We start from the raw sequence: 26,735 nt of genomic DNA, 5'->3' as shown, positions 1-26,735 counted from the left end.
TCTGCCTTTTTTTTCTAAGCATTCTGCACATTTCAGCTACTTCAGTAGCTTCTGTTTGCTGCTGAACCAATGATCTTATCCTGCACTTGTTCTGTGGAAGAATCCAGGAGTCATATTGCTCTGAGAACACTCCCTATCCCAAGGTGCATGGGAGATTATATATGTATATATATGTATATACACACACACATACATATATATATTTATTTAATACATTTTAAGTGGTTTGAAGCCACTTATATTATTATAACTTATATATTATAAAATTATGTTAACTTATACATTATTATATAAATATATAATGTTACATATAATATATATTTTATGTAATATTATTTTTTATTTTTAAAAATCTACTAATATTTTATTGGGTCGTTCAATCCCAGGACATCAAGAATGTAGAAGAAAGGGAAATGAGACAGCAAAAGATGGAAAACAAATACAAAGGTATGAATTACTAAGCTGGCCATTTCTTTAAAAAAAAAAGATCGGTTTCTTGTCATCAGTGACTTGCCCAGACAGTATCCATAGAATCATCCTGCCTTAGAAGAGTCTATCAGGTAAAGGAAGGGAAAGAAATGTATTTGCCAGTTTCACATCTCTCATTGGTCAAAGCTTATCCTAGCACGTTGATCCTTGCCCAGTGCCTCCAGTCAGCTGCTGGGGAAGCCCAAAAGCTCAGTGCTTCATCTGAGTCTGGAAGTGGTGTAAGTAGCGAGAGCCTCTGTGGGTGTAGGCAGTGTTGCTTTAGCACAAGAGATGCTACTTTGCTACTACAGCAGCGAGCCAGAGGACCAGAGAGCAAATGGAACTGAGCAAATAATTAGGTATCCTAGAGAAGAATTAGAGCCTTGGTTCTCCAACCTGTAAAAGATTAGAATCATCTGATGCATTTTGGAAGCTATCTGATAATCCAATGTTCAAATTATCTATTTCTGCATTTAAAAAATTACTCCAGGGAATTCCCTGGTGGTCCAGTGGTTAGGACTCTGTGCTTTCACTGCGGAGGGCTCCAGTTTGATCCCTGGTTGGGAAACGAAGATCCCACAGCCCATGCGGAGCAGCCCTCCCCCCAAAAAATTACTCTAACACATGGCTTAAAAACCACTTAAAATATTTTATTAAATACATTAATATACTATCACAAATGAATATAATTATATAATATTACATTTTGTATATTAATATGTAAATTTAAATATAATTAATATATGGTTTCTATTTATTTAATATACCTTTAAGTGGTTTCTAAGGAACATATTAATATATTAATAAATATATTTATTTCATATATAATTTAAGTATATATACTTACTATATATTTTATAATTTCTGTCATGAATTCTCCTGTAACCCATGAATTGTTTTTTAGAAGTATTTTAGAGTTTCCAAACTGAAAGCCTTTTCTAGTTTTTAAAAAAAATTAATGTCTAACTTAATTGCATTAAGTGATCAGAGAATGTTAACTGTATAATATTAATCCTTTGAAGTCTGTTGAGGCTAGCTTTATGGCTGAGTGCTATGGTTTCTTTTTATAATGTTCCATATGTTCCTAAGATAATATATATTCTTCAATTGTTACATATATATTTATATAAATTTATTTCTATATTATAATATATAAAATATATTTATATACATATTAGAAAAAATATATTTTCTAATAGACATATGTTACCTAATTATAATTGTGCTGTTCAAATCTTCTATATCCCTCCATATATACACACATGTATCAAAGACACTTACAGGACTGTTCATAGCTGCTTTATTCACAATAGCAAATGTGGCAGTCATCTAGCTTAGCTGCTTAGATCTCCTTTAAAGACAGGCTCTGCTGTGAGGAGTGCAGTCAATTGACACAGCAGTGTGCAGGGGCCTGTTAGTACTGGCTTGAGAGACCTGACTGTAAAAATTTCAGGATATTTGCAAACTGTTTGTTAAACACAGCCATTATTAAAAATTAAGTTTTGCTAAATTGTAATTAAATAAATTATATTCAAAACAAAGATAATTTCTCAAAACTCTTCACTTCCTCTTCTGTTACTACATTTTACTTATACTTAGGCTCTCAAGATTATTTGCATCTACTCTATCTGTATGGTGGAAAAACTATATAATGGTGTCCTATTGGGCATCATTCCCCAAGTTCATGTTCGGTGATGTCACACTGGTTACTTGAAATTGGCCTTGGTGAGGGTACTGACATCATGGAAATCAGCGAGTGCTACAGGTTGGCTTTTAAACTTAAAACAATGAGGAAAATGCTAATAATGCAGAAAAAACTTAGTGTGTGGTGTCTGTAGCTGTCACATTGCGAATAGCACAAAAATTTAAGGAAAATTCTTTTAGTATTAGAAAAGTATTTATCTATTCTAGCAAAAAAGTTACTCACAACATTGGCAGACAAGTGAAATTCTGACATACATGTTGGTTGTTTCACTTTCATCTTAGTCATTAATATAAACAAAAATATCAACCAGCATTCATGTTGGAACTATATTCACCAGCTGCAACCATAGGTTGGCTATAGATACAAGAGTTCAGCAAAAACCAATGAAAGTACTCTGGGAGAATCAATTGTGAGGGATTTACAGTAAAGAGTATGTTTTATTTATAAGTTGTGTGCTACAATTCTTTATATTACTAAAATTTATAAGCACAATCACATACACACACACTTTCTCCCAGAGAGCCAGTCATCAACCATTTACCAGCATAACACTGGCTAACAGCCGGCAACCACAGAACTTCAGGGTTTTCCCAAAGTGTTCCATCTGAGAACTTGCTCTTCAGAGGGAGTGCTAGCCCCTCCCTGATTCAGAGGCAGGGCTGATTCAGATGGCAGGGCTGGTAGGGTCTGTCCATGTCTGCTCTATGAGCAATCTTTGTGCTGGAGTTCTCTTTTCTCTCTGAGACTTTCTCAGACCCTCACTGTAGTTTCAACCTTCTCCTACACAATTATTCTCCTTTCCCTCTCTTTTCTAAGGTGTCAGAATATATCTTGTCCTGAAAACATTCCTACTCCTCTCCCTTTATCTTTCACAGGAACTTACCCCAATAACTCTCTTTCACTTCTAACTCCTTCCTGGTGTCATCTTCCTGAAGGACCCAAACTGACAGCTGAAAAAATGGAAACAACAGGTGAGTGAATAAACTTAAGAAAGTGATAAAGACAATGTTAATGGCACGGATTAAATTTAAGAGTATGCCTTGACTGTAACTGTTACATTATGAATAGCACAAAATAAAGAGGAAAATTCTTCCAGTATTGGAAAACTATTATCTCAGCAAAGAATACTATTCAGCAATTAAAAAGGAACAGACTACTCATATATACAACATGGATGAATCCCCAGAAAACAGTATGCTGATCAAAAGAAGTTAAGAGCAAAAGGAGTACATACAGTATGATTCCATTTATATGAAGTTCTAGAACAGTCAAGGGAATGTGGAATGGGGAACAGACTGGGAAGGGGCACAAGGGGTCTTTCCGGGATGACTGAAATGTTCTATATCTTAATATGATTTCATGAGTGTATACATTTGTCAAAACGCATCCAGCTATACATTATTTATACACTTAAAAAATATATATCTGTTTATTTATTTGGCTGTGCTGGGTCTTAGTTGCGGCACATGGGATCTTCCTTGCGGCATGTGGGATCTTCAGTTGCGGCATGTGAACTCTTAGTTGCAGCATGTGGGATCTAGTTCCTTGACCAGGGATCAAACTGGGCCCCCTGCATTGGAAGTGCAGAGTCTTAACCACTGAACGTCCAGGGAGGTCCCCCAACTATACATTTAAGATCTATTCATTGCACTGTATATGTTATATCTCAATACAAAAGTGCAAAAATAATTCTTCCTATGATGATGTAAGATTTGTCATTTTCTTCTTGTAGATCTGTCCATTTCTGCTGTATATATTTTGAGGCTATATTATTAGATATCTGCAAATTTATGTATATATAACTGAATGACTTTGCTGTACATCTGAAACTAACACAACATTACAAATCAACTATATTTCAATTAAAACAATTTTAAAAAGATTTGCAAATTTAGAATATTGCTGATGAATGGAAGCTTTTCTGCTCTTCTATAAACACATACAATGTGTCCTCTACACTCATTCCTTCTATCCTATTCTAGCCTAATCTTCCATTTGCAGTGCTTCAGCACGTAGACCTGTCTTGCTGGTTTTGGGTCGGACTTAAAACGAATCCCAAAAGGGGCACGTGCAGCCACAGAACTAGCTGCATGCGAATGACTGGAAGTCCCTTCTCTGGTCACTTGGGGCATCCATACCTCATGGGCTTCCAACTCTGGCTTCTGTTCAGAATCCAGCCAGCATCTGTTCCAGTGGTCGAAGCAAATGCTCAGTCAAAACAAAGAGCAGCCTGAAGAAGGTGAGGGAATAGGGGATTTTGCAAGTGTTCACACTCCAGACCAGCGAACAAGGAAGACTTGGTATAAAGGGCTCAGATCACAGAGAAGGGTTCTAGACATCGCGCTGCATACTCTACCTTTGTGGTGGCGGTGGCAGGTTGTAGCGCAGGGAGTGGGAGGGGAAGGTTGCTGCAGCCTCAGCCTCAGGAGTTAGGGGCTTAGGTAGCAGGTGGCTGGACTGCACCACGCCGGCTATTTTAAGGCTAGGCCTCTCTTCCAGGCGCGTGGTGTAGAGGGAAGGCGTCATTTGAAGCACCCACATCCCAGGTGGGAGATGTTGATGGGGGTGAGATGGAGATGAGACTTGTCTGTGGCTACTGCTGGGCGCTCTCGCCCTCCGACCCACACCACTATAAAGCTGAGGAACCCAAGCAGCAAACACGCGGTCATACACTTGCACTGTCACTCACCGGTGGGTGGACCAGGCTCCACCCAACTCTGGGCTTTTATTGGTCAGCCGAGAGGGATAGCTAGCAGCCTCCTCCGGATTGGTCGATTTCTGCTAGCTCTCAAGTCAATCAGAGCAGAATGTGCTGGACTCCCATTCTCTGGCTTCCGGGGAAGCCATGCTGGGTAGCGGCATGCAAACCCTCCAGTTCTGAGACCGCAACATAATAACATCCTCAGCTTTCCTCTGCCGCCGCTGTCTTCTCTTAACAGGTTATTTCAATGAATAAAAATGCGCTTTTTCACTCACAAAACGTGTCGTTTCATTAGTATAATGTGAGAAGCCTGCGTTTAGGCGGTGAAGCGCGCAGGAAGGGAAGAGGTGTCCTATTCTGCCCACCAGCCCTCTAAACCAGCAAAGATTCAATACTGATTCCCGCTATCCAGGAGGCCCCCACTTTGGGTCTCCCGCAGCGTGCGCCGGTTTTGAGTGACGTTTGGCCCCTTGCGGCACCTGTAGCGTCCCTAGTTACCGGACCCCTAGTAACCACCTCCCCAAGCAAGGAGCCATCGGGCGCCTACGGCCGCGCCGGCTTCCACGCCCCGGGCCAGCGCGGGCGCTCGGGCCTCGGTGGCGTGGTGATGGCCGCCTCACACCGAGCAGCGAAGGTGGTGGCCAGCAGTCTCCAAACCCCGGTCAATCCCAGCACCGGAGCGCGGGTCACCCATTACGAACGCAAAGACCCCGTAGAGTCCCTGTCGGCGGCGGCGGCGGCCTTGGAGGAGGAGGAAGAGGAGAAGAAGGAGAAGGAGGAAGAGGAAGAGGCAGCGGGGCCGGCGCGGGCGCCGGTAATGCAGGGGCGGGAAGTGGGCTGGGGCTAGGCCCCGGGGGGGTGCAGCTGCAGGCTGGTCGGCGACCCCGCTGGTGAGGCGCGGGCTGGGAAACGCGCGCCCTGTCCAGATCCTCACTACCGGTGAGCCTGGCCCACCACGTTCTCTGCGCTCCCACGGAAAATACTCAAAACCAAGGCGTTGAAAAGTGTTTTAATTTTAACTAAAGAGATTGTTGTAAAAATTTCTTGGAGAGCATTTACGTTAGTCTGTTTCCAGAGAGTGAAAAGTACAGAACTTTACTCCTTATGCCCCAGCATCTGTTGGGAGTAGATATTTGCTTTTCTTTTTTTTTCTTTTTCTTTTCAACTTGAGGAAAACTGTTCTATCCATAGAGGATAACCCATAAAACGCAAGTGAATCAGCTGTGCTGTCAGGTGTGTTTTGTTGTCATCTTGATGTCTTGGTTATTAGTGCATTTTAATACACTAAATGAGAGTGTATTAAACTCTCAACTCTTGTTGCAGAGCACAGTGTACATGAGAGATGATGTTTAAAACCAGCAAGAGTTCGCTGGGTAAATCAGACAGATATAGTTAAGCCTGCAGAGAAACAAATTACTGAGGTTCCAGTGTTTCCACACGGCTCTTAAGGGTGGGGTGAGACAGCTTTTTCACTGATCAGTGTCAAATGTGTTGTGACCACCTGTCTACCAGGTAGAGAGTCAAGTCTGCCATCTGCTCTATTCACTTAAAAGATGGGAACCTTGAATTTTAACTAGCAATCTGCAGACATACACCTCCTTAACCCCAGTTAAAGATTCTTAATACCATTTGTCCAAAGCTTCTCAGATTCAAAACATTGTGGTCTAGGGCTAATAGAAATTACTGGATATTTTGGAATTCTAATCTCTTTAATCTACACTAAAACTGTTAATGAGAAAATCTGTAGCAACACCTTTTATGGGCAGTATTTTACCAACAGATAAACTACTTGAGGTTGTCCAGAGTAAGGCAGATGGAGACCCTGAACATGAACCAGGGTCAGTGACCTAGGACCAGATTCATTCATGATAAAGCTTCCCCTCAACACAAATTTCAGGAGCCAACGAAGGAGGCAAACTGATGTTGGAAAAAGATTTGAATGGAGAAAAAGGATTTGGAGTCCCGGGTTAGGATCTGTTCATTTGCTAGTTGATATTCAGAAGTAACTTCCTTCAATCTCAGTTTCCTTATCTGTAAAAGAACTATAATAACTGTCTTTCTTGTCTCACTGGGCTCTTATGAGAACCAAATGAGAGAGTATGTCATAGCTAAAGGGCAGTTTGTATAAATTAGTAATAATAATAACAACTGCCAGTGGGACTGTTATTTGAACAACTCTCGCAAAGATTAAGTTCTACTTTGGCTTGCTGTGGTGGAGGAAGCAGTCAGTTCTGTAGTCACAGGTATACTTCCAGAGTGCCCTGGTAAACTGCAGATTTGTATGAGAAACATCACCTTAGGAGAGGTTAGTTTAATGAGCTAATTTCCAAGGGGCATGGTCCTACTGAAAAAAAAAAAAAGGAAGCTAAGTTTGGAGTTTGACACTGTTTTGAGACCACTGTACTTGAAGGATCCAAAAGCAAATCTGGATAAGCTGCCACTGTGGTAGGCCTGATGGTCAGAGGACATGGGGTTGGCAGACAAAGCACTGCAAAGCCAAGAAAGAGAGTGCAGGAGCCAAGCTTTGCCTTCTTCACAGTTTGGCTTGGTCTCCACCTTGGGTTTTTTATTTTTCTATTTATTTGTTTTATTTATTTATTTATTTAGGCTGCATTGGGTCTTTGCTGTGGTGCGCGGGCTTCTCATTGTGGTGGCTTCTCTTGTTGCAGAGCACAGGCTCTAGGTGCGCGGGCTTCAGTAGTTGCAGCACGCGGGCTCAGTAGTTGTGGCACACGGGCTTAGTTGCTCCGCAGCATGTGGGATCTTCCCGGACCAGGGCTCGAACCCGTGTCCCATGCATTGGGAGCGCAGAGTCTTAACCACTGCACCACCAGGGAAGTCCCTCCACCTTGGTTTTTTAAAGGTTAGTTTGTCTCAACTTCGTCATCTATAAGATGGAGTAAACTCAGCTTGCCAGAATCACCACACAAAATTGATTAGAGAACCAACTGTCACAGTAGGCCCCTTTAAGTCCTTTGGTTTGCCAAAGCAACCCCCCCCACCCCCCCGCCCGCTCCATGCACACCCCTTGCAGGACTCCATGCCCATATAGGGCACTAAGTCATATTTCTTGAATCTAGCCTCAGTTGGAGATATCAGTTCATAGACCTTGCTATGGGGTTGATGATGACATGGGTAAAGCACTATTCTATAATTCACAGTTAAAATTTCACTGACTTTCCTAATGGGATGGCCTTCTCTTTTTCAACAAATATTGAGCATTTATTAAGTGCCAGTCACAGACTATTCAGTAGTGAATGAAGCAGACATAGCTTATGTCGTCACAGTGCTTCCAATTCTGATGGGGAAGTTAGACAATAAAAAATGAACAGTCAAATGATTATAAGACAGGAAATGTTGGGAAAGAAATGAACAGGTTACTATAATTTAAAAAAGAAATAGGAAGGAACCTATTTCAGTGAGTTAACATTTAAGCCAATGCCTGATCAATGAGAAAGAACAGCCATTTGAAGAGTGGGGGTGGGAAAAGCATTCCAGGCAGAGGGAGCGGCACATGCAGAAACCCAAAGATAGGAAGAGAGAGAGTTTTGTGTGGTTAAGGATCTGAAAGAAAGCCAATGGGACTGGAGAAGAGAGAGGGGGAGAGGGGAGGGGATGAGGTTGGAGAGGTAAGGAGGGCCTTGTAGACCAAGGTAAGGAGTTTAGTGTTTATTGCAGGTGCAGTGAGAGGTCCTTGAAGACTTCTAAGAGATCTGACATGTTCCTATTTACATTTTAAAACGATGACTCTGCTGGCTTTGTGGAGAATGATTGGAGGGTTCGACAAAGAAAGGAGACTGGGTAGGAGGCTCTTGCAGTAATTCAGGTGCCAGAAGTGGTGGCTTGGACCTAGAGCCCGGGGGAGATGGCAAGAAGTGGACAGATTGCATAGGACTTAGATTAGATTGGATGTGAAAGCCAAGGAAGAAGTCAAGAATGCTCATTCCCACGTTTCTGGTTTGACCAGCTGCATAGAAGATAACGTCATTTACTGAATTGGGGGTAACTTGGGGAGGAATAGATTCAGGGGCTGGGTGGGAATCAAGGTTTCAGTTTTGAACATGGTAAATTTGAGATACCTGTGAAACTACCAAGTGAAAAGATGTAGGAAGCAGTTGGGCCTATGAAACTGTAGTCCTGTTGGGTGTGGGATGGAGAATCTCCATCTGGGAGTTTTCAGCATTTTTGAAACACTGGATTAAGTCACTTAAGGGGAAAGTTCAGAGAAAGAAGAGAAGGGGCCTAGTATAGAACTCTTAAAACCCTTGACATTTAACAGTCAGGTAGAGAAAAAGTGGGCAAAAGAGATTAAGACCAGCTACAGTGGTAGAAGAATTACTGCAGGGGTGTGGAAGTTTCCAATTCATTGGTTTCAATGCTAAGGGAAAGGGGCAAATGCTGCTAAGAGAAGGACATTTCATCCCCGAAGCAGGAGGGAAGGAGCAAAGGAGCACAAAGGCAGGCAGTTTTGTAGATGGGAAGATGAGGGAACTTCCCTCTGACGGGTTTTTTTTACTGAAGAAATAAAGGAATTATCATGGGCAGTTGGGATTCGGGGTGGGAGCAGGTAGAAGAGCAAGGGACAGGTAGGCAGGATCTCTGGGGCAGTGTGAGAGCCACTTCCAGAAGGAGCACGGGAGGTGCCAGGCAGACCAAGTAGCCATGAGAAATTGTTCATTTTTTAATTTAGTATTAATATTCACAAAACATTCTTTTTCTTTTTTTTTTTAAGTTACATTTTAATTATAGAAGTAATACATGAACACATTCTCCTTTTAAAATTTCAAATGTTATATCGTGCTTGCTTTGGCAGCACGTATACTAAAATTGGAACGATACAGAGAAGATTAGCACGGCTCCTGTGCAAGGATGACACGCGAATTCGTGAAGTGTTCCATATTTTTATAAAGATGTTAAAAAAAATGTTATAAATAAGACTTAGGCCCTTTTAACACTTCTCCCCTCAAAAAGAAAATCTGGTTCCCCCCTCCCTCCTCATCAGTAGCCACTGTTTTGAAACTGATATATATTCTGGGCTTTTTCCTGTCTCCTGTGTACATAATATTTTAATATATGTTAGCATTTTATAGATACATATTGTTCTGCCACTTGCTTTTTTTCTCTTATGTACATTTCGATCTGCCTCATTCCTTACAAATCCATTTAATGCAAAAAATTTTTTAAATAAAAATTCCATAATTGTAGATGATAGTAGATCGACTCTAACACAAATAATTATGAGTGCTGATTACTAATGAAGCAATATGTGTTGGAAGGAGACATCATCTAAATGGGTCAAGCCAATCTAGGGAAGATTATCCTCTAATCTAGTGGCTGCATGTACAACAACATTCCACAGAAAGCTCAACAATTAAAGGGAAAGGGTGCTATTTTAGGCTCTTGGAAAATAATGTCCTTGGCCTAGATTATTTGAACTACTAAATGTTTCCTTCTGTGTGGAGACAATTTAAGGTGAAATTAGAGTTGGAAGTCGCTTATTAACCATTTATCTGTTTTGGGTAAAACACTGTGAGATCAGTTTATCCAAAAAGTTCAGGCTAGTGTTACCAGTATTAAGCTGAAATGGAATGGATACTGTGCAAAAGTCAGTGCATAAGTATAATTATCGTTTGCCGCATCTCTTCAGAAGCTACTCATCCTTCTGTATCTTTTTCAAACAGTTTTTCCAGGTTCAAATAAACTTCATCCTTTCTGTGAAAATGATTGTTATAAGGCCTTCTTTTAAGGAATGTTCTAAAAGAATGAATGGAGAGCACGGGGATGCTTTTGCCTAAAAGCGAGTCTTTGGAATATCCACTCTGTTTCAATGGTAGTTTTTGGAAAATAAGCCCTTTCCTTAATACTCAGTAGGATATCACTCTTGAGCAGCCAGTATTTCTTTGATTCAGTCTTTATGAGGGAATACCTGTCCTCTTCCCTTGGGAGAAACTTAATATTGTTTTAGCTGGACATCCGCTCATCCAACAAATACTTATTGAGCATCTGCCATTGGCCAGGCACTTTTCTAGGCACTGGGGACACAACTGAACGAAGCACACAAACGCTTGCTTCTGTGATGCTCACTTTTTGGTGGGGGCAGGCATCCAATACACAAATCAGCAGAGATATGTAGAATATCAGTTGGTGGTGAGTACTTATGAGAGAAAGCAGCAAAGGGAGGCTGACAGTGAGTCAGGGGAGAGGCTGTAATTTCAAACAGGGTAGTCAATGAAGGCCTTGCTGAGAAGATGACATTTTGAGTGAAGGTCTGAAGGAGTGAGCAGGTGGGCTGTTCAGATATCTGGAGGCAGGGAGAGGGAACAGTAAGCCCTTGAGGTGATCTTGCTGATTCTGTGAGCTTCGGAAAAACTGCAAACTGGAATCGGCCGCTGCTGCTAGAATGAGCTCCTGCTGCCAGGACGAGGAACCCTGCTGAGGCAGTACAAGCGGATTAGCAGATGGAGAACTAACAGGAAGGAATAAATCCCTGCTTCCTCCTCCAGCCTTGCAGTCTCCCTGTAGCCCCACTGTTAGCAGAGTCTAGTGGGAAGCAGCTGGCAAAGCGGAAATGTGGTTTGCAGAGTCCCAAGCCCAGCATCACATAGCACGGCTTTGGAGCTGAGAGACAACGGTTTAACACCTGGCTCACATACTTTATGTATCGTAAAGCTGAAGTTCAAAAGGCTAGGGCCCATGTCACATGGCTAAGAAGTGCAGAACCTAGGCATGAATGAGAATGCTGACACCCCGTCTGTAATCTTTTCCCCACGCCAGGAGAACGCTCCAAACTGAAAAGTTACTTAACTTTCATCCAACCCTTTCAGCTTTGAAGGGTTGTGAAGGGGCTGAAACCAGGTGACCCGTGAGTGGTCAGGAGCCAGTGGTAGACAAGAAACAGAAACCACCGCCTGCTTGCCCTAACCTCCCTTTCCAGGCTTGCTTCCCAAAATTGCTTTATGCATTTTTACTTTCCTTTTAGCCTGCAGCTGTGTGCACGTTGCTTTCCACCACGCACCACCGCCCCCATCCCCGCCACTTTTGGTAACGTCATTTCCTTTGGAGTACCTGTTCCCTCTTTCCCCATATATAATACTTTCTGTGATCCTCCAGATTCTTCCATTCGTTGACTCAGCCCAAATATCACCTTCTCTAGGAAGCCTTCCCTTATCTTCCAAACTCAAACCAAACCAAAGCTCCCTTCTTTTAAATACCCTTATCACTTTGTTGCTGAACTCAAGTTTGTGTGCCCAATGCACAGTGAAGCCAAACAAACCAAAATAGTGGAGTTTGGAGCAGAGAAAGGTTTATTGCTGCCCCAAGCAAGGAGAATAGGCGGCTTGTGCTCAAAAAGCCCAAACTCCCCTGATGGGGAAGAGTTTTTATAGGCAGAATTGGGGGGGAGGGCTGCAGGGTGTGTAACCTTCCTCTGATTGGTTGATGGGGAGGTAACAGGGTGGTGTTCCAGGAATCTCAGTCATCAGCCCTCTGGTTCCAGCCAGTCTGGGGTCCATGTACTTAGGCTCAGCCTAAAGTTACCATCCTCCACCTGGGTGGAGGTCTTAGTTCCTGTAGAAGAACTCAGAGATTCGTATCAGATTGTTATGTGTATCCCTTGAGGAGGAACCAGGACCCTCCACTTTCCTCCACTACTGTTTCTTGACTGCTTTTCCTTTGTTTCTGCATTCCCTCACTCCTCGAATTAGTAACTGTTTGAATCTGCCCTTTGAAATGGGGACACAGAAAGACTTCTGTGCCGAGGAGGACCCCACAGGGTTCTGCTCAGTTTCAACTAGATCTTTGTATCTCTCATGACCACTGTCCGTTTCATGTTAGTCCTCCTGTCACTGCTTATTTAGATGCTGGTGTTTGCCAACATTTCCATCCTCAGGTTCTTGCCTCTCATTGCCCACAGGCAGCCTTATCCACACCCAAGGCTGCACCTGCACTTCTGTGTGCATTGCTGGCTCCCATATCTTCATCTCCAGCCCAGCCTTCTTACCAGGTCTCCAGACCTATTTCCCCCCCTGTTTCCTGTACATTTGGCTGCCCTACTATCCTCTCACACTTCGTGTGTCTAAAACAGAGATTAGTTTCCTTCCCTAAAATACTCTTCTTCCCTGTATTCCCTATGTTAATGAATGGAAGCCCCATCATCTACCTAGACATACAGCACAGCACTCCAAACAGAAACCTTTTCAATTTCTTGCCCACAGTCCAGGCTATTATCAAGTTGATGATTCAGCTTCTTAAATCTCCCAAGGCAGCCTCCTTTCTTGTGTTGCTGGTGCTGTTCCCTAATTCTGCCCTTAATACCTCTAACTCGGACCCTTGCAGTAGCCCATCAACTGCTGCCAACCTTGCTTCCCTTCACTACACCTCACTTGCTAGCAGAGAGTCCTTCTGAGTATTACTGACAATGTTGCTCCTCTGCTCACATCCTTTAAGGCTCCTGTTGCCTGTGGCTTGGCCCCCTGGACTCTTGGTACTCTTGGTTGGGGCTTTTTTTTTTTTTAATATTTATTTATTTATTTTTGGCTGTGTCAGGTCTTTGTTGCAGCACGTGGGATCTTTCGTTGCAGTGCACAGGCTCTTCGTTGTGGCGCGTGGGCTTCTCTCTAGTTGTAGTGCGGCACAGGCTCAGTAGTTGCGGCACATGGGCTCACTAGTTGTGGTGCCCAGGCTTAGTTGCCCCGTGGCATGTGGAATCTTAGTTCGACCAGGGATCGAACCCACATCCCCTACATTGGAAGGCGGATTCTCAACCACTGGACCACCAAAGAAGTCCCTTGGTTGGGACTCTTGACTTGCCTTTTTCACCTTGTTTCCCACAAGCACAGCATGCCTGTTCCTTCCTCTTGTGGCTAAAAAACCCTCCTGCCCTTGGGAGGAGTGTGGTGTGTCTTTGGAGCCTAACAGACTTGGGATTGGATCCCAGCTCTACTGCTTACTAGCTGTGTGACTGTAGGCAGGTCACCTAACTCCTCTGAGCCTCAGTTTCCTCACCTAGGACAGAGTACCTGCCAGTTGCATCATCATGAAGTAACATGATGAATGTTCTAGCACTGTGCCTCAGTTTCTTTGTTTTTCACTGTTTCCCTGCTCTGGCAAACTTTGTCCTTATCCAGCCTTATGTCTCCAGTCTGGCTCACCTCTGCAAATTTTGTCTCTTCTTTCCCCCAGTCAGAATTATGTATTCCTTCTGTGAGTTCTCATGGTCTCTGATAATGTAACATACATGGTCACTCATCTGTCTACCTGCTCAGCTGGGAGCAACTCGTGGGCAGGAATCAAGAGTTCTGTCTCATTCAGAGTCTGCTATCAATTATTTATCTACATGTCCTGTCCTAAACTAGCTGGAAGCTTCTCGAAGGTGGAGTTTTCATCTGATTTGTATCTTTCAGCAGCTAGCTGAGTGCTGGGTGTCTCTAAATATTGAATGAATGAGGAAATTAACAAAGTACTTATTCCCACAGCTAAGAAGGTAATGGTGAAGAGCACATACAGGAACAGCAGAAGATATCAGAAAATTCTCTTAATTGAGTTGTATGACTCATAAAGCAATTCTCCAATTTATTTGGTAATAAATTTCTGCACACTTGTTCTACTGAAGGAAACTTGTTTTCCTTCATGTGTTTTCTCTAAGTTATCCCAAGTGGTAAAACACTGGCCTCCCGTACACCATTTTTAGCCCATTAAAATATCATATCTATAAATATTATATACAACTGACTCTTCTGAATTTTCCTGTTGGGAGACGCTACTCAGATTTATTTTCTAGAGTCTTATCAGATTGGATCTCTAATTTTCCATGGCAAATATGCTTTTTCCATTTTGAGTCTATTTCAGGCAGTAAGCTAAATTTAAAGCCATGGTCAGCAGCCTTTTATGCATAGTATCATAAATAATTTCAGTTGTTTCTCACCTGAGAAAATATAAACTTTTTATATTTCTGGAGAATATGGGGTTTTACCTCTTTAGTTTCCTCAGTTAAAAGAACTTTGAAAGGTATGGGAAAGGAGTGAGGGGAAAAGATCAGTCATGCCCTTCTAGGCATGTATATAGAATACCCACCCTATGTGTTCTTGTTCTCTTGTCACCCCACAGTCCCCGTCACCATGGGAGCTACTGCTCTTGGTGCCCACGGGAGCGGCTATTCTGGAAGTCCCTCCCACCTCCTCCCAGGCCCTCCTACTCCCTCCTGAGGTACCCGCCCCGCCTCCCGCACCGTCCCCCTGCGGACATCCTGGAGGGCTTTTCCCTGGCTCCTTGATGAGCCCCTGAGAACCTTGTTGCCTCCATTCCCGCATTCCCCTGACTTTTCTGTTCCCCACTCTTCTCTCCATTGGAACACCCACCCTTGGGGCCCACACTGCAGAGCCCAGCTGTGGGCTACGGTTGCTTGGTTTGCAGCCCGAGGAACTATGTTCTTCATCTCAGGTAAACCTACACTCAGAAGGAGGCTTTTTTTTTTGGGTGCCAGACTTTTTTTTTTTTTAACACCTTTATTGGAGTATAATTGCTTTACAATGGTGTGTTAGTTTCTGCTTTATAACAAAGTGAATCAGTTATACATATACATATGTTCCCATATCTCTTCCCTCTTGCATCTCCCTCCTTCCCACCCTCCCTATCCCACCCCTCTAGGTGGTCACAAAGCACCGAGCTGATCTCCCTGTGCTATGCGGCTGCTTCCCACTAGCTATCTATTTTACGTTTGGTAGTGTATATATGCTTACCCTTCCCCCTCCCCATATCCTCAAGTCCATTCTCTAGTAGGTCAGTGTCTTTATTCTGGTCTTGCCCCTAGGTTCCTCATGACCTTTTTTCTTTTTTCTTAGATTCCATGTATATGTGTTAGCATACGGTATTTGCTTTTCTCTTTCTGACTTACTTCACTCTGTATGACAGACTCTAACTCCATCCACCTCACTACAAATACCTCCATTTCGTTTCTTTTTATGGCTGAGTAATATTCCATTGTATATATGTGCCACATCTTCTTTATCCATTCATATGTCGATGGACACTTAGGTTGCTTCCATGTCCTGGCTATTGTAAATAGAGCTGCAATGAACATTTTGGTACATGACTCTTTTTGAATTATGGTTTTCTCAGGGTATATGCCCAGTAGTGGGATTGCTGGGTCGTATGGTAGCTCTATTTTTACTTTTTTAAGGAACCTCCATACTGTTCTCCATAGTGGCTGTATCAATTTACATTCCCACCAACAGTGCAAGAGTGTTCCCTTTTCTCCATACCCTCTCCAGCATTTATTGTTTGTAGATTTTTTGATGATGGCCATTCTGACCGGTGTGAGATGATATCTCATTGTAGTTTTGATTTGCATTTCTCTAATGATTAATGATGTTGAGCATCCTTTCATGTGTTTGTCGGCAATCTGTATATCTTCTTTGGAGAAATGTCTATTTAGGTCTTCTGCCCATTTTTGGATTGGGTTGTTTGTTTTTTTCATGTTGAGCTGCATGAGCTGCTTGTAAATTTTGGATATTAATCCTTTGTCAGTTGCTTCATTTGCAAATATTTCTCCCATTCTGAGGGTTGTCTTTTGGTCTTGTTTATGGTTTCCTTTGCTGTGCAAAGACTTTTAAATTTCATTAGGTCCCATTTGTTTATTTTTGTTTTTATTTCCATTTCTCCAGGAGTTGGGTCAAAAAGGATCTTGCTGTGATTTATGTCATAGAGTGTTCTGCCTATGTTTTCCTCTAAGAGTTTGATAGTGTCTGGCCTTACATTTAGGTCTTTAATGCATTTTGAGTTTATTTTTGTGTATGGTGTCAGGGAGTGTTCTAATTTCATACTTTTACATGTACCTGTCCAGTTTTCCCAGCACCACTTATTGAAGAGGCTGTCTTTTCTCCACTGTATATTCTTGCCTCCTTTATCAAAGATAAGGTGAACATATGTGCATGGGTTTATCTCTGGGCTTTCTATCCTGTTCCATTGATCTATATTTCTGTTTTTGTGCCAGTACCATACTGTCTTGATTACTGTAGCTTTGTAGTATAGTCTGAAGTCAGGGAGCCTGATTCCTCCAGCTCCATTTTTCGTTCTCAAGATTGCTTTGGCTATTCGGGGTCTTTTGTGTTTCCATACAAATTGTGAAATTTTTGTTCTAGTTCTGTGAAAAATACCAGTGGTAGTTTGATAGGGATTGCATTGAATCTGTAGATTGCTTTGGGTAGTAGAGTCATTTTCACAATGTTGATTCTTCCAATCCAAGAACATGGTGTAGCTCTCCATCTATTTGTATCATCTTTAATTTCTTTCATCAGTGTCTTATAATTTTCTGCATACAGGCCTTTTGTTTCCTTAGGTAGGTTTATTCCTAGATATTTTATTCTTTTTGTTGCAATGGTAAACGGGAGTGTTTTCTTAATTTCACTTTCAGATTTTTCATCATTAGTGTATAGGAATGCTAGAGATTTCTGTGCATTAATTTTGTATCCTACTACTTTACCAAATTCATTGATTAGTTATAGTAGTTTTCTGGTAGCATCTTTAGGATTCTCTATGTATAGTATCATGTCATCTGCAAACAGTGACAGCTTTACTTCTTCTTTTCTGATTTGGATTCCTTTTATTTCTTTTTCTTCTCTGATTGCTGTGGCTAACACTTCCAAAACTATGTTGAATAATAGTCGTGAGAGTGGGCAACCTTGTCTTGTTCCTGATCTTAGTGGAAATGGTTTCAGTTTTTCACCATTGAGGACAATGTTGGCTGTGGGTTTGTCATATATGGCTTTTATTATGTTGAGGAAAGTTCCCTCTATGCCTACTTTCTGCAGGGCTTTTATCATAAATAGGTGTTGAATTTTGTCAAAAGCTTTCTCTGCATCTATTGAGATGATCATATGGTTTTTCTCCTTCAATTTGTTAATATGATGTATCACGTTGATTGATTTGCGTATATTGAAGAATCCTTGCATTCCTGGAATAAACCCCACTTGATCATGGTGTATGATCCTTTTAATGTGCTGTTGGATTCTGTTTGCTAGTATTTTGTTGAGGATTTTTGCATCTATGTTCATCAGTGATATTGGCTTGTAGTTTTCTTTCTTTGTGACATCTTTGTCTGGTTTTGGTATCAGAGTGATGGTGGCCTCGTAGAATGAGTTGGGGAGTGTTCCTCCCTCTGCAGTATTTTGGAAGAGTTTGAGAAGGATAGGTGTTAGCTCTTCTCTAAATGTTTGATAGAATTCGCCTGTGAAGCCATCTGGTCCTGGGCTTTTGTTTGTTGGAAGATTTTTAATCACAGTTTCAATTTCAGTGCTTGTGATTGGTCTGTTCATATTTTCTATTTCTTCCTGGTTCAGTCTCGGCAGGTTGTGCATTTCTAAGAATTTGTCCATTTCTTCCAGGTTGTCCATTTTATTGGCATAGAGTTGCTTGTAGTAATCTCTCATGATCGTTTGTATTTCTGCAGTGTCAGTTGTTACTTCTCCTTTTTCATTTCTAATTCTATTGATTTGAGTCTTCTCCCTTTTTCTCTTGATGAGTCTGGCTAATGGTTTATCAATTTTGTTTATCTTCTCAAAGAACCAGCTTTTAGTTTTATTGATCTTTGCTATTGTCTCCTTCATTTCTTTTTCATTTATTTCTGATCTGATCTTTATGATTTCTTTCCTTCTGCTAGCTTTGGGGTTTTTTTGTTCTTCTTTCTCTAATTGCTTTAGGTGCAAGGCTAGGTTGTTTATTCGAGATGTTTCCTGTTTCTTGAGGTAGGCTTGTATTGCTATAAACTTCCCTCTTAGAACTGCTTTTGCTGCGTCCCATAGGTTTTGGGTCGTCGTGTCGCCATTGTCATTTGTTTCTAGGTATTTTTTGATTTCCCCTTTGATTTCTTCAGTGATCACTTCGTTATTAAGTAGTGTATTGTGTAGCCTCCATGTGTTTGTATTTTTTACAGATCTTTTCCTGTAATTGATATCTAGTCTCATAGCGTTGTGGTCGGAAAAGATACTTGATATGATTTCAATTTTCTTAAATTTACCAAGGCTTGATTTGTGACCCAAGATATGATCTATCCTGGAGAATGTTCCATGAGCACTTGAGAAAAATGTGTATTCTGTTGTTTTTGGGTGGAATGTCCTATAAATATCAATTAAGTCCATCTTGTTTAATGTATCATTTAAAGCTTGTGTTTCCTTATTGATTTTCATTTTGGATGATCTGTCCATTGGTGAAAGTGGGGTGTTAAAGTCCCCTACTATGATTGTGTTACTGTCGATTTCCCCTTTTATGGCTGTTAGTATTTGCCTTATGTACTGAGGTGCTCCTATGTTGGGTGCATAAATATTTACAATTGTTATACCTTCTTCTTGGATCGATCCCTTGATAATTATATAGTGTCCTTCTTTGTCTCTTGTAATAGTCCTTATTTTAAAGTCTATTTTGTCTGATATGAGCATTGCTACTCCAGCTTTCTTTTGATTTCCATTTGCATGGAATATCTTTTTCCATCCCCTCACTTTCAGTCTGAATGTGTCCCTAGGTCTGAAGTGGGTCTCTTGTAGACAGCATATAGACAGGTCTTGTTGTTGTATCCATTCAGCCAGTCTGTGTCTTTTGGTGGGAGCATTTAATCCATTGACATTAAAGGTAATTATCGATATGTATGTTCCTATTCCCATTTTCTTAAATGTTTTGGGTTTGTTATTGTAGCTGTTTTCCTTCTCTTGTGTTTCTTGCCTAGAGAAGTTCCTTTAGCATTTGTTGTAAAGCTGGTTTGGTGGTGCTGAACTCTCTCAGCTTTTGCTTGTCTGTAAAGGTTTTAATTTCTCCATCAAATCTGAATGAGATCCTTGCTGGGTAGAGTAATCTTGGTTGTAGGTTTTTCTCCTTCATCACTTTAAGTATATCCTGCCACTCCCTTCTGGCTTGCAGAGTTTCTGCTGAAAGATCAGCTGTTAACCTTATGGGGATTCCCTTGTGTGTTATTTGTTGTTTTTCCCTTGCTGCTTTTAGTATGTTTTCTTTATATTTAATTTTTGATAGTTTGATTAATATGTGTCTTGGCGTGTTTCTCCTTGGATTTATCCTGTATGGGACTCTCTGTGCTTCCAGGACTTGATTAACTATTTCCTTTCCCATATTAGGGAAGTTTTCAACTATAATCTCTTCAAATATTTTCTCAGTCCCTTTCTTTTTCTCTTCTTCTTCTGGGACCCCTATAATTCAAATGTTGGTGCATTTAATGTTGTCCCAGAGGTCTCTGAGACTGTCCTCAGTTCTTTTCATTCCTTTTTCTTTATTCTGCTCTGCAGTAGTTATTTCCACTATTTTATCTTCCAGGTCACTTACCCGTTCTTCTGCCTCAGTTATTCTGCTATTGATCCCTTCTAGAGTATTTTTAATTTCATTTATTGTGTTTTTCATCGTTGCTTGTTTCCTCTTTAGTTCTTCTAGGTCCTTGTTAAATGTTTCTTGCATTTTGTCTATTCTATTTCCAAGATTTTGGATCATCTTTACTATCATTATTCTGAATTCTTTTTCAGGTAGACTGCCTACTTCCTCTTCATTTGTTAGGTCTGGTGTGTTTTGACCCTGCTCCTTCATCTGCTGTGTGTTTTTCTGTCTTCTCATTTTGCTTATCTTACTGTGTTTGGGATCTCCTTTTCACAGGCTGCAGGTTCGTAGTTCCCGTTGTTTTTGGTATCTGTCCCCAGTGGCTGAGGTTGGTTCAGTGGGTTGTGTAGGCTTCCTGGTGGAGGGGACTAGTGCCTGTTTTCAGGTGGATGAGGCTGGATCTTGTCTTTCTGGTGGGCACGTCCACGTCTGGTGGTGTGTTTTGGGGTGTCTGTGGCCTTATTATGATTTTAGGCAGCCTCTCTGCTAATGGATGGGGCTGTGTTCCTGTCTTGCTAGTTGTTTGACATAGGGTGTCCAGCACTGTAGCTTGCTGGTCGTTGAGTGAAGCTGGGTCTTGATGTTGAGATGGAGATCTCTGAGAGATTTGTGCCGTTTGGTATTACGTGGAGCTGGGAGGTCTCTTGTGGACCAGTGTCCTGAAGTTGGCTCTCCCACCTCAGAGGCACAGCCCTGATGCCTGGCTGGAGCACCAAGAGCCTTTCATCCACACGGCTCAGAATAAAAGGGAGAAAAAATAGAAAGAGAGAAAGAAAGAGGATAAAATAAAATAAAATAAAGCTATTATAATAAAAAATACGAAAAATATTATTAAGAAAAAATTTATTGAAAAAATTTTTTTTAACTTTTAAAAAATAAATTTATTAATTTTTTATAATAAAAAATAAGAAAAAATGTATTAAGAAAAAAATTTTTTAAATAAAAATTAAGAAAAAATTATTAAGCAAAAATTTTTTTTAATTTTTTTAAAAAAATAAGGAAAAAATTATTAAGAAAAAATTTATTAAGAAAAAAATTTTTTAAGTTAAAAAAAAAAAAAAAAAAGATGGACGGACCGAACCCTAGGACAAATGGTGAAAGCAAAGCTATACAGACAAAATCTCACCCAGAAGCATACACATATACACTCACAAAAAAAGGAAAAGGGGAAAAATTAATATATCCTGCTCCCAAAATCCACCTCCTGAATTTGGGATGATTCGTTGTCTATTCAGGTATTCAACAGATGCAGGTACATCAAGTTGTTTGTGGAGCTTTAATCCGCTGCTTCTGAGGCTGCTGGGAGAAATTTCCCTTTCTCTTCTTTGTTCGTACAGCTCCCGGGGTTCAGCTTTGGATTTGGACCCACCTCTGCGTGTAGGTCGCCTGAGGGCATCTGTTCTTTGCTCAGACAGGACGGGGTTAAAGAAGCAGCTGCTTTGGGGCTCTGGCTCACTCAGGCCGCGGGGAGGGAGGGGTACGGATGCGGGGCGAGCCTGCGGCAGCAGAGGCCAGCATGACGTTGCAGCAGCCTGAGGCGCGCCGTGCGTGCTCCTGGGGAAGTTGTCCCTGGATCACGAGACCCTGGCAGTGGCGGGCTGCACAGGGTCCCAGGAGGGGAGGCGTGGAGAGTGACCTGTGCTTGCACACAGGCTTCTTGGTGGCGGCAGCAGCAGCCTTAGCATCCCATGCCCGTCTCTGGGGTCCGCGCTGATAGCCACGGCTCGCGCCCGTCTCTGGAGCTCCTTTAAGCGGCGGTCTTAGTCCCCTCTCCTCGCGCACCAGGAAATAAAGAGGCAACAAAAAGTCTCTTGCCTCTTCGGCAGCTGCAGACTTTTTCCCGGACTCCCTCCCAACTAGCTGTGGTGCACTAGCCCCCTTCAGGCTGTGTTCACGCCGCCAACCCCAGTCCTCTCCCTGCGATCCGACCGAAGCCCGAGCCTCAGCTCCCAGCCCCCGCCCGCCCCGGCGGGTGAGCAGACAAGCCTCTCGGGCTGGTGAGTGCTGGTCGGCAGCAATCCTCTGTGCGGGAACCTCTCCGCTTTGCCCTCTGCATCCCTGTTGCTGTGCTCTCCTCCGTGGCTCCAAAGCTTCCCCCCCACCCACCCCCCATCTCCGCCCGCGAAGGGGCTTCCTAGTGTGTGGAAACCTTTCCTCCTTCACGGCTCCCTCCCACTGGTGCAGGTCCTGTCCCTATTCTTTTGTCTCTGTTTTTTCTTTTTTCTTTTGCCCTACCCGGGTACGTGGGGAGTTTCTTGCCTTTTGGGAGGTCTGAGGTCTTCTGCCAGCGTTCAGTAGGTGTTCTGTAGGAGCTGTTCCACATATAGATGTATTTCTGATGTATTTGTGGGGAGGAAGGTGATCTCCGCGTCTTACTCTTCCGCCATCTTGAAGCTCCTCCAGAAGGAAGCTCTTTATAAAGGGTGGTTTGGCTTGATCCTACTATAGTGTATGGGTTCGTACATGATCTGGGACTCTAACCATCCTTTATAAAATGGATTAAGTAACATTTATTTTCTGGCAACTTGGTCTCTCTCTCTTGTTCTTAATAAAATGTCGTTAGGAGAAAATGTGCATAGCCCACAAGTAACTTATAATCTGTTATATGTACATAGTCCACAAGTAACATATAACCTATTTAAGTGGACTTTTTAAAAAGCAGCATTGGGAACCAGTGTCAACTTAATTTGTCTTTCAATTCCAGACATCATATAACAGGTTTTTTCCTCCTACCAGGCTGATTTTAACACCAACATTTCTGGGGTAAATGAACAAAAACGTATAAGCTGTGAGGATTTTGTGGACTTTTCTGATATTTACCACTCTAATGAAGAGTACTTCAGGAAACTAGAAGAGCTGAAGGCAGCCCACATGGAAACTATGGCAAAGTTAGAGAAAATGTACCAGAATAAATTAAATTTAAAGGAAGTTCAGCCAGCGATCACCATGGAAGAAGCTGCTAGTGTCTCTTCCAGGTAAGTTTGTACATAATATTATTTGTGGACTGTAAAGTAAAATGTATACTTAAAAGTGCAGAACAAAATTATTTCAGAATATTTTCTCTCAAATATCCCTTTGTGCTTTTAATGATATACAGAGGTGAGATTTTATTCAAATTGCTTGATGGCTTATCAACCTATTAGGTGGCTTCTTGCCTTGAGGGTCATTTGGTGGCCCTTTGTTCTTTTCTCTCTGACCCACCACTCTTAGACATGTATCAGAATATTTAGTCTGGGCCATTTTCAAATGATGAATATTAAAATTTAACTTTAAAAGCCCTTTCTTTATAATATGTGGATTAATATGAGCTCAGTAAAGATATAGTACAAAATGTTCAGAGCTAAGACATAGATCTGATTTAAGTTTTCAAAATAGTCATTTTTGCCATAAACTTGCTTCTTTTGAAACTTGAGTTGGTCAGCTCTGATTGTGCATCTCCTGTGTGCCAGACCTTGTCTGGGCACCGAGAAGTCAAAATCAAGATGCCCTCAAGGAGGTCAAAGACTAGCTGAGATCCAAACACACAACGTGGTGTAACAGAGTGTCATGGAGACAGAGGAAGAGCAGTTGATCATGTCAGGGTGTCAGTGGAGGGATGCAGGCACATCGAGTGTCGTATCTGAGTTCAGTCTTGAAGGAGAAATAGCTGAAGCAGATGTAGGAAGCAAGGAGTGGCCTTCTAGGCAGCAGGAACCATGTGTGCCAAATCATGGTGCCGTGAGAAATCACTGTGTGTGTGAGGAACTTCCCGTGATTGGATCTTTTTTGTTTTCCCCTTGTGCTGTGTCTCCGTTGTGGCACACAGGTTCTTCTTCGTGGCAGGTGTGCGGGCTTCTCTAGGTATGGCGTGAGGGCTCCAGAGCTCACGAGCTCAGTAGTTGCAGTGCACGGGTTCCCTAGTTGCAGTGCGTAGGCTTAGTTGCCCCGACGCATGTGAGATCTTAGTTCCCCCACCAGGGATCGAACTCACGTCCCCAGGGAAGTCCCCTGTGATTGGATTTTTTTTTTTTTTTTTAATTGGCTGCGTTGGGTCTTCGTTGCTGCACGCGGGATTTCTCTAGTTGCGGCGAGCGGGGGCTACTCTTCGTTGTGGTGCACGGGCTTCTCATTGTGGTGGCTTCTCTTGTTTCAGAGCACAGTCTCTAGGCGCGCAGGCTTCAGTCGTTGTGGCTCGCGGGCTCTAGAGTGCACGCTCAGTAGTTGTGGCGCACAGGCTTAGTTGCTTCGTGGCATGTGGGATCTTCCCGGACCAGGACTCAAACCCATGTCTCCTGCATTGGCAGGCAGATTCTTAACCACTGCACCACCAGGGAGGCCCCCTGTGATTGGATCTCACTTAAGAATGGTGACGGGGTAGGGAGAGGCAAGAGGTGAAACTGGAAAGGAAGGCAGGGGCTAGTCTTGAAGGGCTTTAAAATCTAGACTTTTCTTTTTTCAATTAAAAAAATATTTGGGGTGGGGGCTGCGTTGGGTCTTCGTTGTTGCTCACAGGCTTTCTCTAGTTGCAGCGAGTGGGGACTAGTCTTCGTTGCGGTGCACGGGCTTCTCATTGCAGTGGCTTCTCTTGTGGAGCACGGGCTCTAGGGCGTGTGGGCTTCAGTAGTTGTGGCACGTGGGCTCAGTAGTTGTGACTTGTGGGCTCTAGAGCGCAGGCTAAGTAGTTGTGGCACACGGGCTTCAGTAATTGTGGCACATGGGCTTCAGTAGTTGTGGTGCACGGGCTTAGTTGCTCTGCGGCATATGGGATCTTCCCGGCCCAGGGCTCGAACCCGTGTCCCCTGCATTGGCAGGCGGAATCTTAACCACTGCGCCACCAGGGAAGTCCCTACAATCTAGACTTTGTAACAATGACAAATCATGGGAAAGTTTCAGGAAGGAGAGTGATGTGATCAGATGTATGTTTTAAGATGGTGACTCTGGAAAATGTGTGGAGAATTCAATAGTGATTAGACACAAGGAGCCTCTGCTGTCTTAGGTTCCTGCCCTGTAAAATGAGGGAGTAAAACTAGATCATTTATAGGCATCTCCCAGGCTCTGTTCTAAAAAAAAATCGATAATTTTCACAAGCCCTACCCAGCTTCTATTTTCTAACTGATTTTGCCTTGATCTTAGAAATTATGTAGTTCTTAATTTTTATATTTGGTCACATGCAACTGAAAGAGTAACCTAATTATTCTTCTCATTTACTTAGGTCTGTATCAGAAAAGAGCTCCCATCATCCTGTTTCATTAATGACATCAATTTCAGAGCCTGATTTAGGTCAGTCTTCCTCCTTGATTGTGTCTTCCTCTGAAGATGAGTTGCCCAACGTAGAAAAAGAGTATTCTGAGAGAAGCAGAATGATGACCTTTGCTAAGGAGCTCATCAACAACATGTGGACAAACTTCTCTGTTGAAGATTATATTCAGTTTGAAGATGCTGACTTGCCAGCACTTGAAAAAAAAAAAAAGAAGCCAAAAGAATGGGTGCCAAAGATTACAGTACCTGAGCCTTTTCAAATGATGATTAGAGAGCAGAAGAAAAAAGAAGAGAACATGAAATCTAAATCAGATATTGAAATGGCACGTAAACTGCTCAAGAAACAAGAAGAAGAATCAGAGTGTAAGAAAAAATTCCGAGCCAACCCAGTTCCTGCGTTCGTCTTTCTCCCCCTTTATCATGATATAGTCAAGCAAAATGAAGAACGGAGGAGGTCTATGAAGGAGAAAAACAAAGAAGCTCTTTTGGCCTCGCAAAAGCCGTTTAAGTTTATTGCAAGGGAGGAACAGAAGCAAATTCGGGAAAAGCAGCTGAAAGACTTTTTTAAGTCTAAAAAGAAAACAAACCAATTTAAAGCCAGACCGATACCTCGATCTACTTATGGTTCAACTATCAATGACAAGTTAACAGAAGAAGAACTCTATAGAAACATTAGGACGCGGCAGAGAACCCAAGACTTTTTACAGAATTCATTCCCTCTGCCTTGTAGTCCAGCTCGCAGAAGTTATGCTACAAGGAAGCCCAAGTGTCCTGAACAGGCTGAAAAGTCCAAGTGTAAACACAAGGTTAGGTGCCAGACTGCTGATTCTGAAGACCTTCCTGAGAGATATCAGAAACATCACTCAGAACAGAAGTGTCCAAAACCCCTGACAGTCTGTGAACCATCTGACCTTCATGCAGCCTCACATGCATCCACTAAAAGAGAGAAAATCTTGGCAGATATTGAAGCAGATGAAGAAAATTTAAAAGAAACACGTTGGCCTTATCTGTCTCCAAGGCGCAGGTCACCAGTGAGAAGTATAAATGCAAAACCTGTGCCTTGTAGCTGCAACCCTCCCATGCCCACGGTGTCCTCCAGGGGAAGAGAACAAGCCACAAGGTAAATAACTGATACAGCACTGATTGACTCATGGTTGCTCCATTGATTTTGTATTGGGGAATTTGAAAATATGACGTTATTTTATCTGGTAACATATTTTACTATATAATATAGAACATTTTGCCAGAGGGTGTTCT

The 26,735-nt window shown here is 42.3% G+C and overlaps 1 protein-coding gene and 1 non-coding gene across 8 annotated transcripts in view; both read left to right on the top strand.

Moving 5' to 3' along the window:
- The first annotated feature begins 5,387 nt into the window (after window positions 1–5,387).
- Window positions 5,388–26,735, top strand: part of FAM161A (FAM161 centrosomal protein A) — a 31,310-nt gene continuing 9,962 nt past the window's right edge. For all 7 annotated transcript variants that reach the window (XM_061211022.1, XM_061211021.1, XM_061211019.1 and 4 more), the window contains exons 1-3: window positions 5,388–5,688; window positions 22,977–23,215; window positions 25,432–26,598. In XM_061211022.1, the coding sequence (XP_061067005.1) occupies window positions 5,482–5,688; window positions 22,977–23,215; window positions 25,432–26,598 (1,613 nt within the window). In that variant the 5' untranslated portion in view covers window positions 5,388–5,481. The remainder of the gene's footprint in view (window positions 5,689–22,976; window positions 23,216–25,431; window positions 26,599–26,735) is intronic.
- Window positions 9,672–9,778, top strand: LOC133074850 (U6 spliceosomal RNA). The gene has a single exon (XR_009697257.1). It is a non-coding gene; the product is annotated as a U6 spliceosomal RNA (small nuclear RNA).

This window comes from Eubalaena glacialis, chromosome 14 (genome assembly GCF_028564815.1).
Source record: "Eubalaena glacialis isolate mEubGla1 chromosome 14, mEubGla1.1.hap2.+ XY, whole genome shotgun sequence".
Taxonomy (NCBI): domain Eukaryota; kingdom Metazoa; phylum Chordata; class Mammalia; order Artiodactyla; family Balaenidae; genus Eubalaena; species Eubalaena glacialis.
This window is presented reverse-complemented; position numbering and strand designations above follow the sequence as displayed.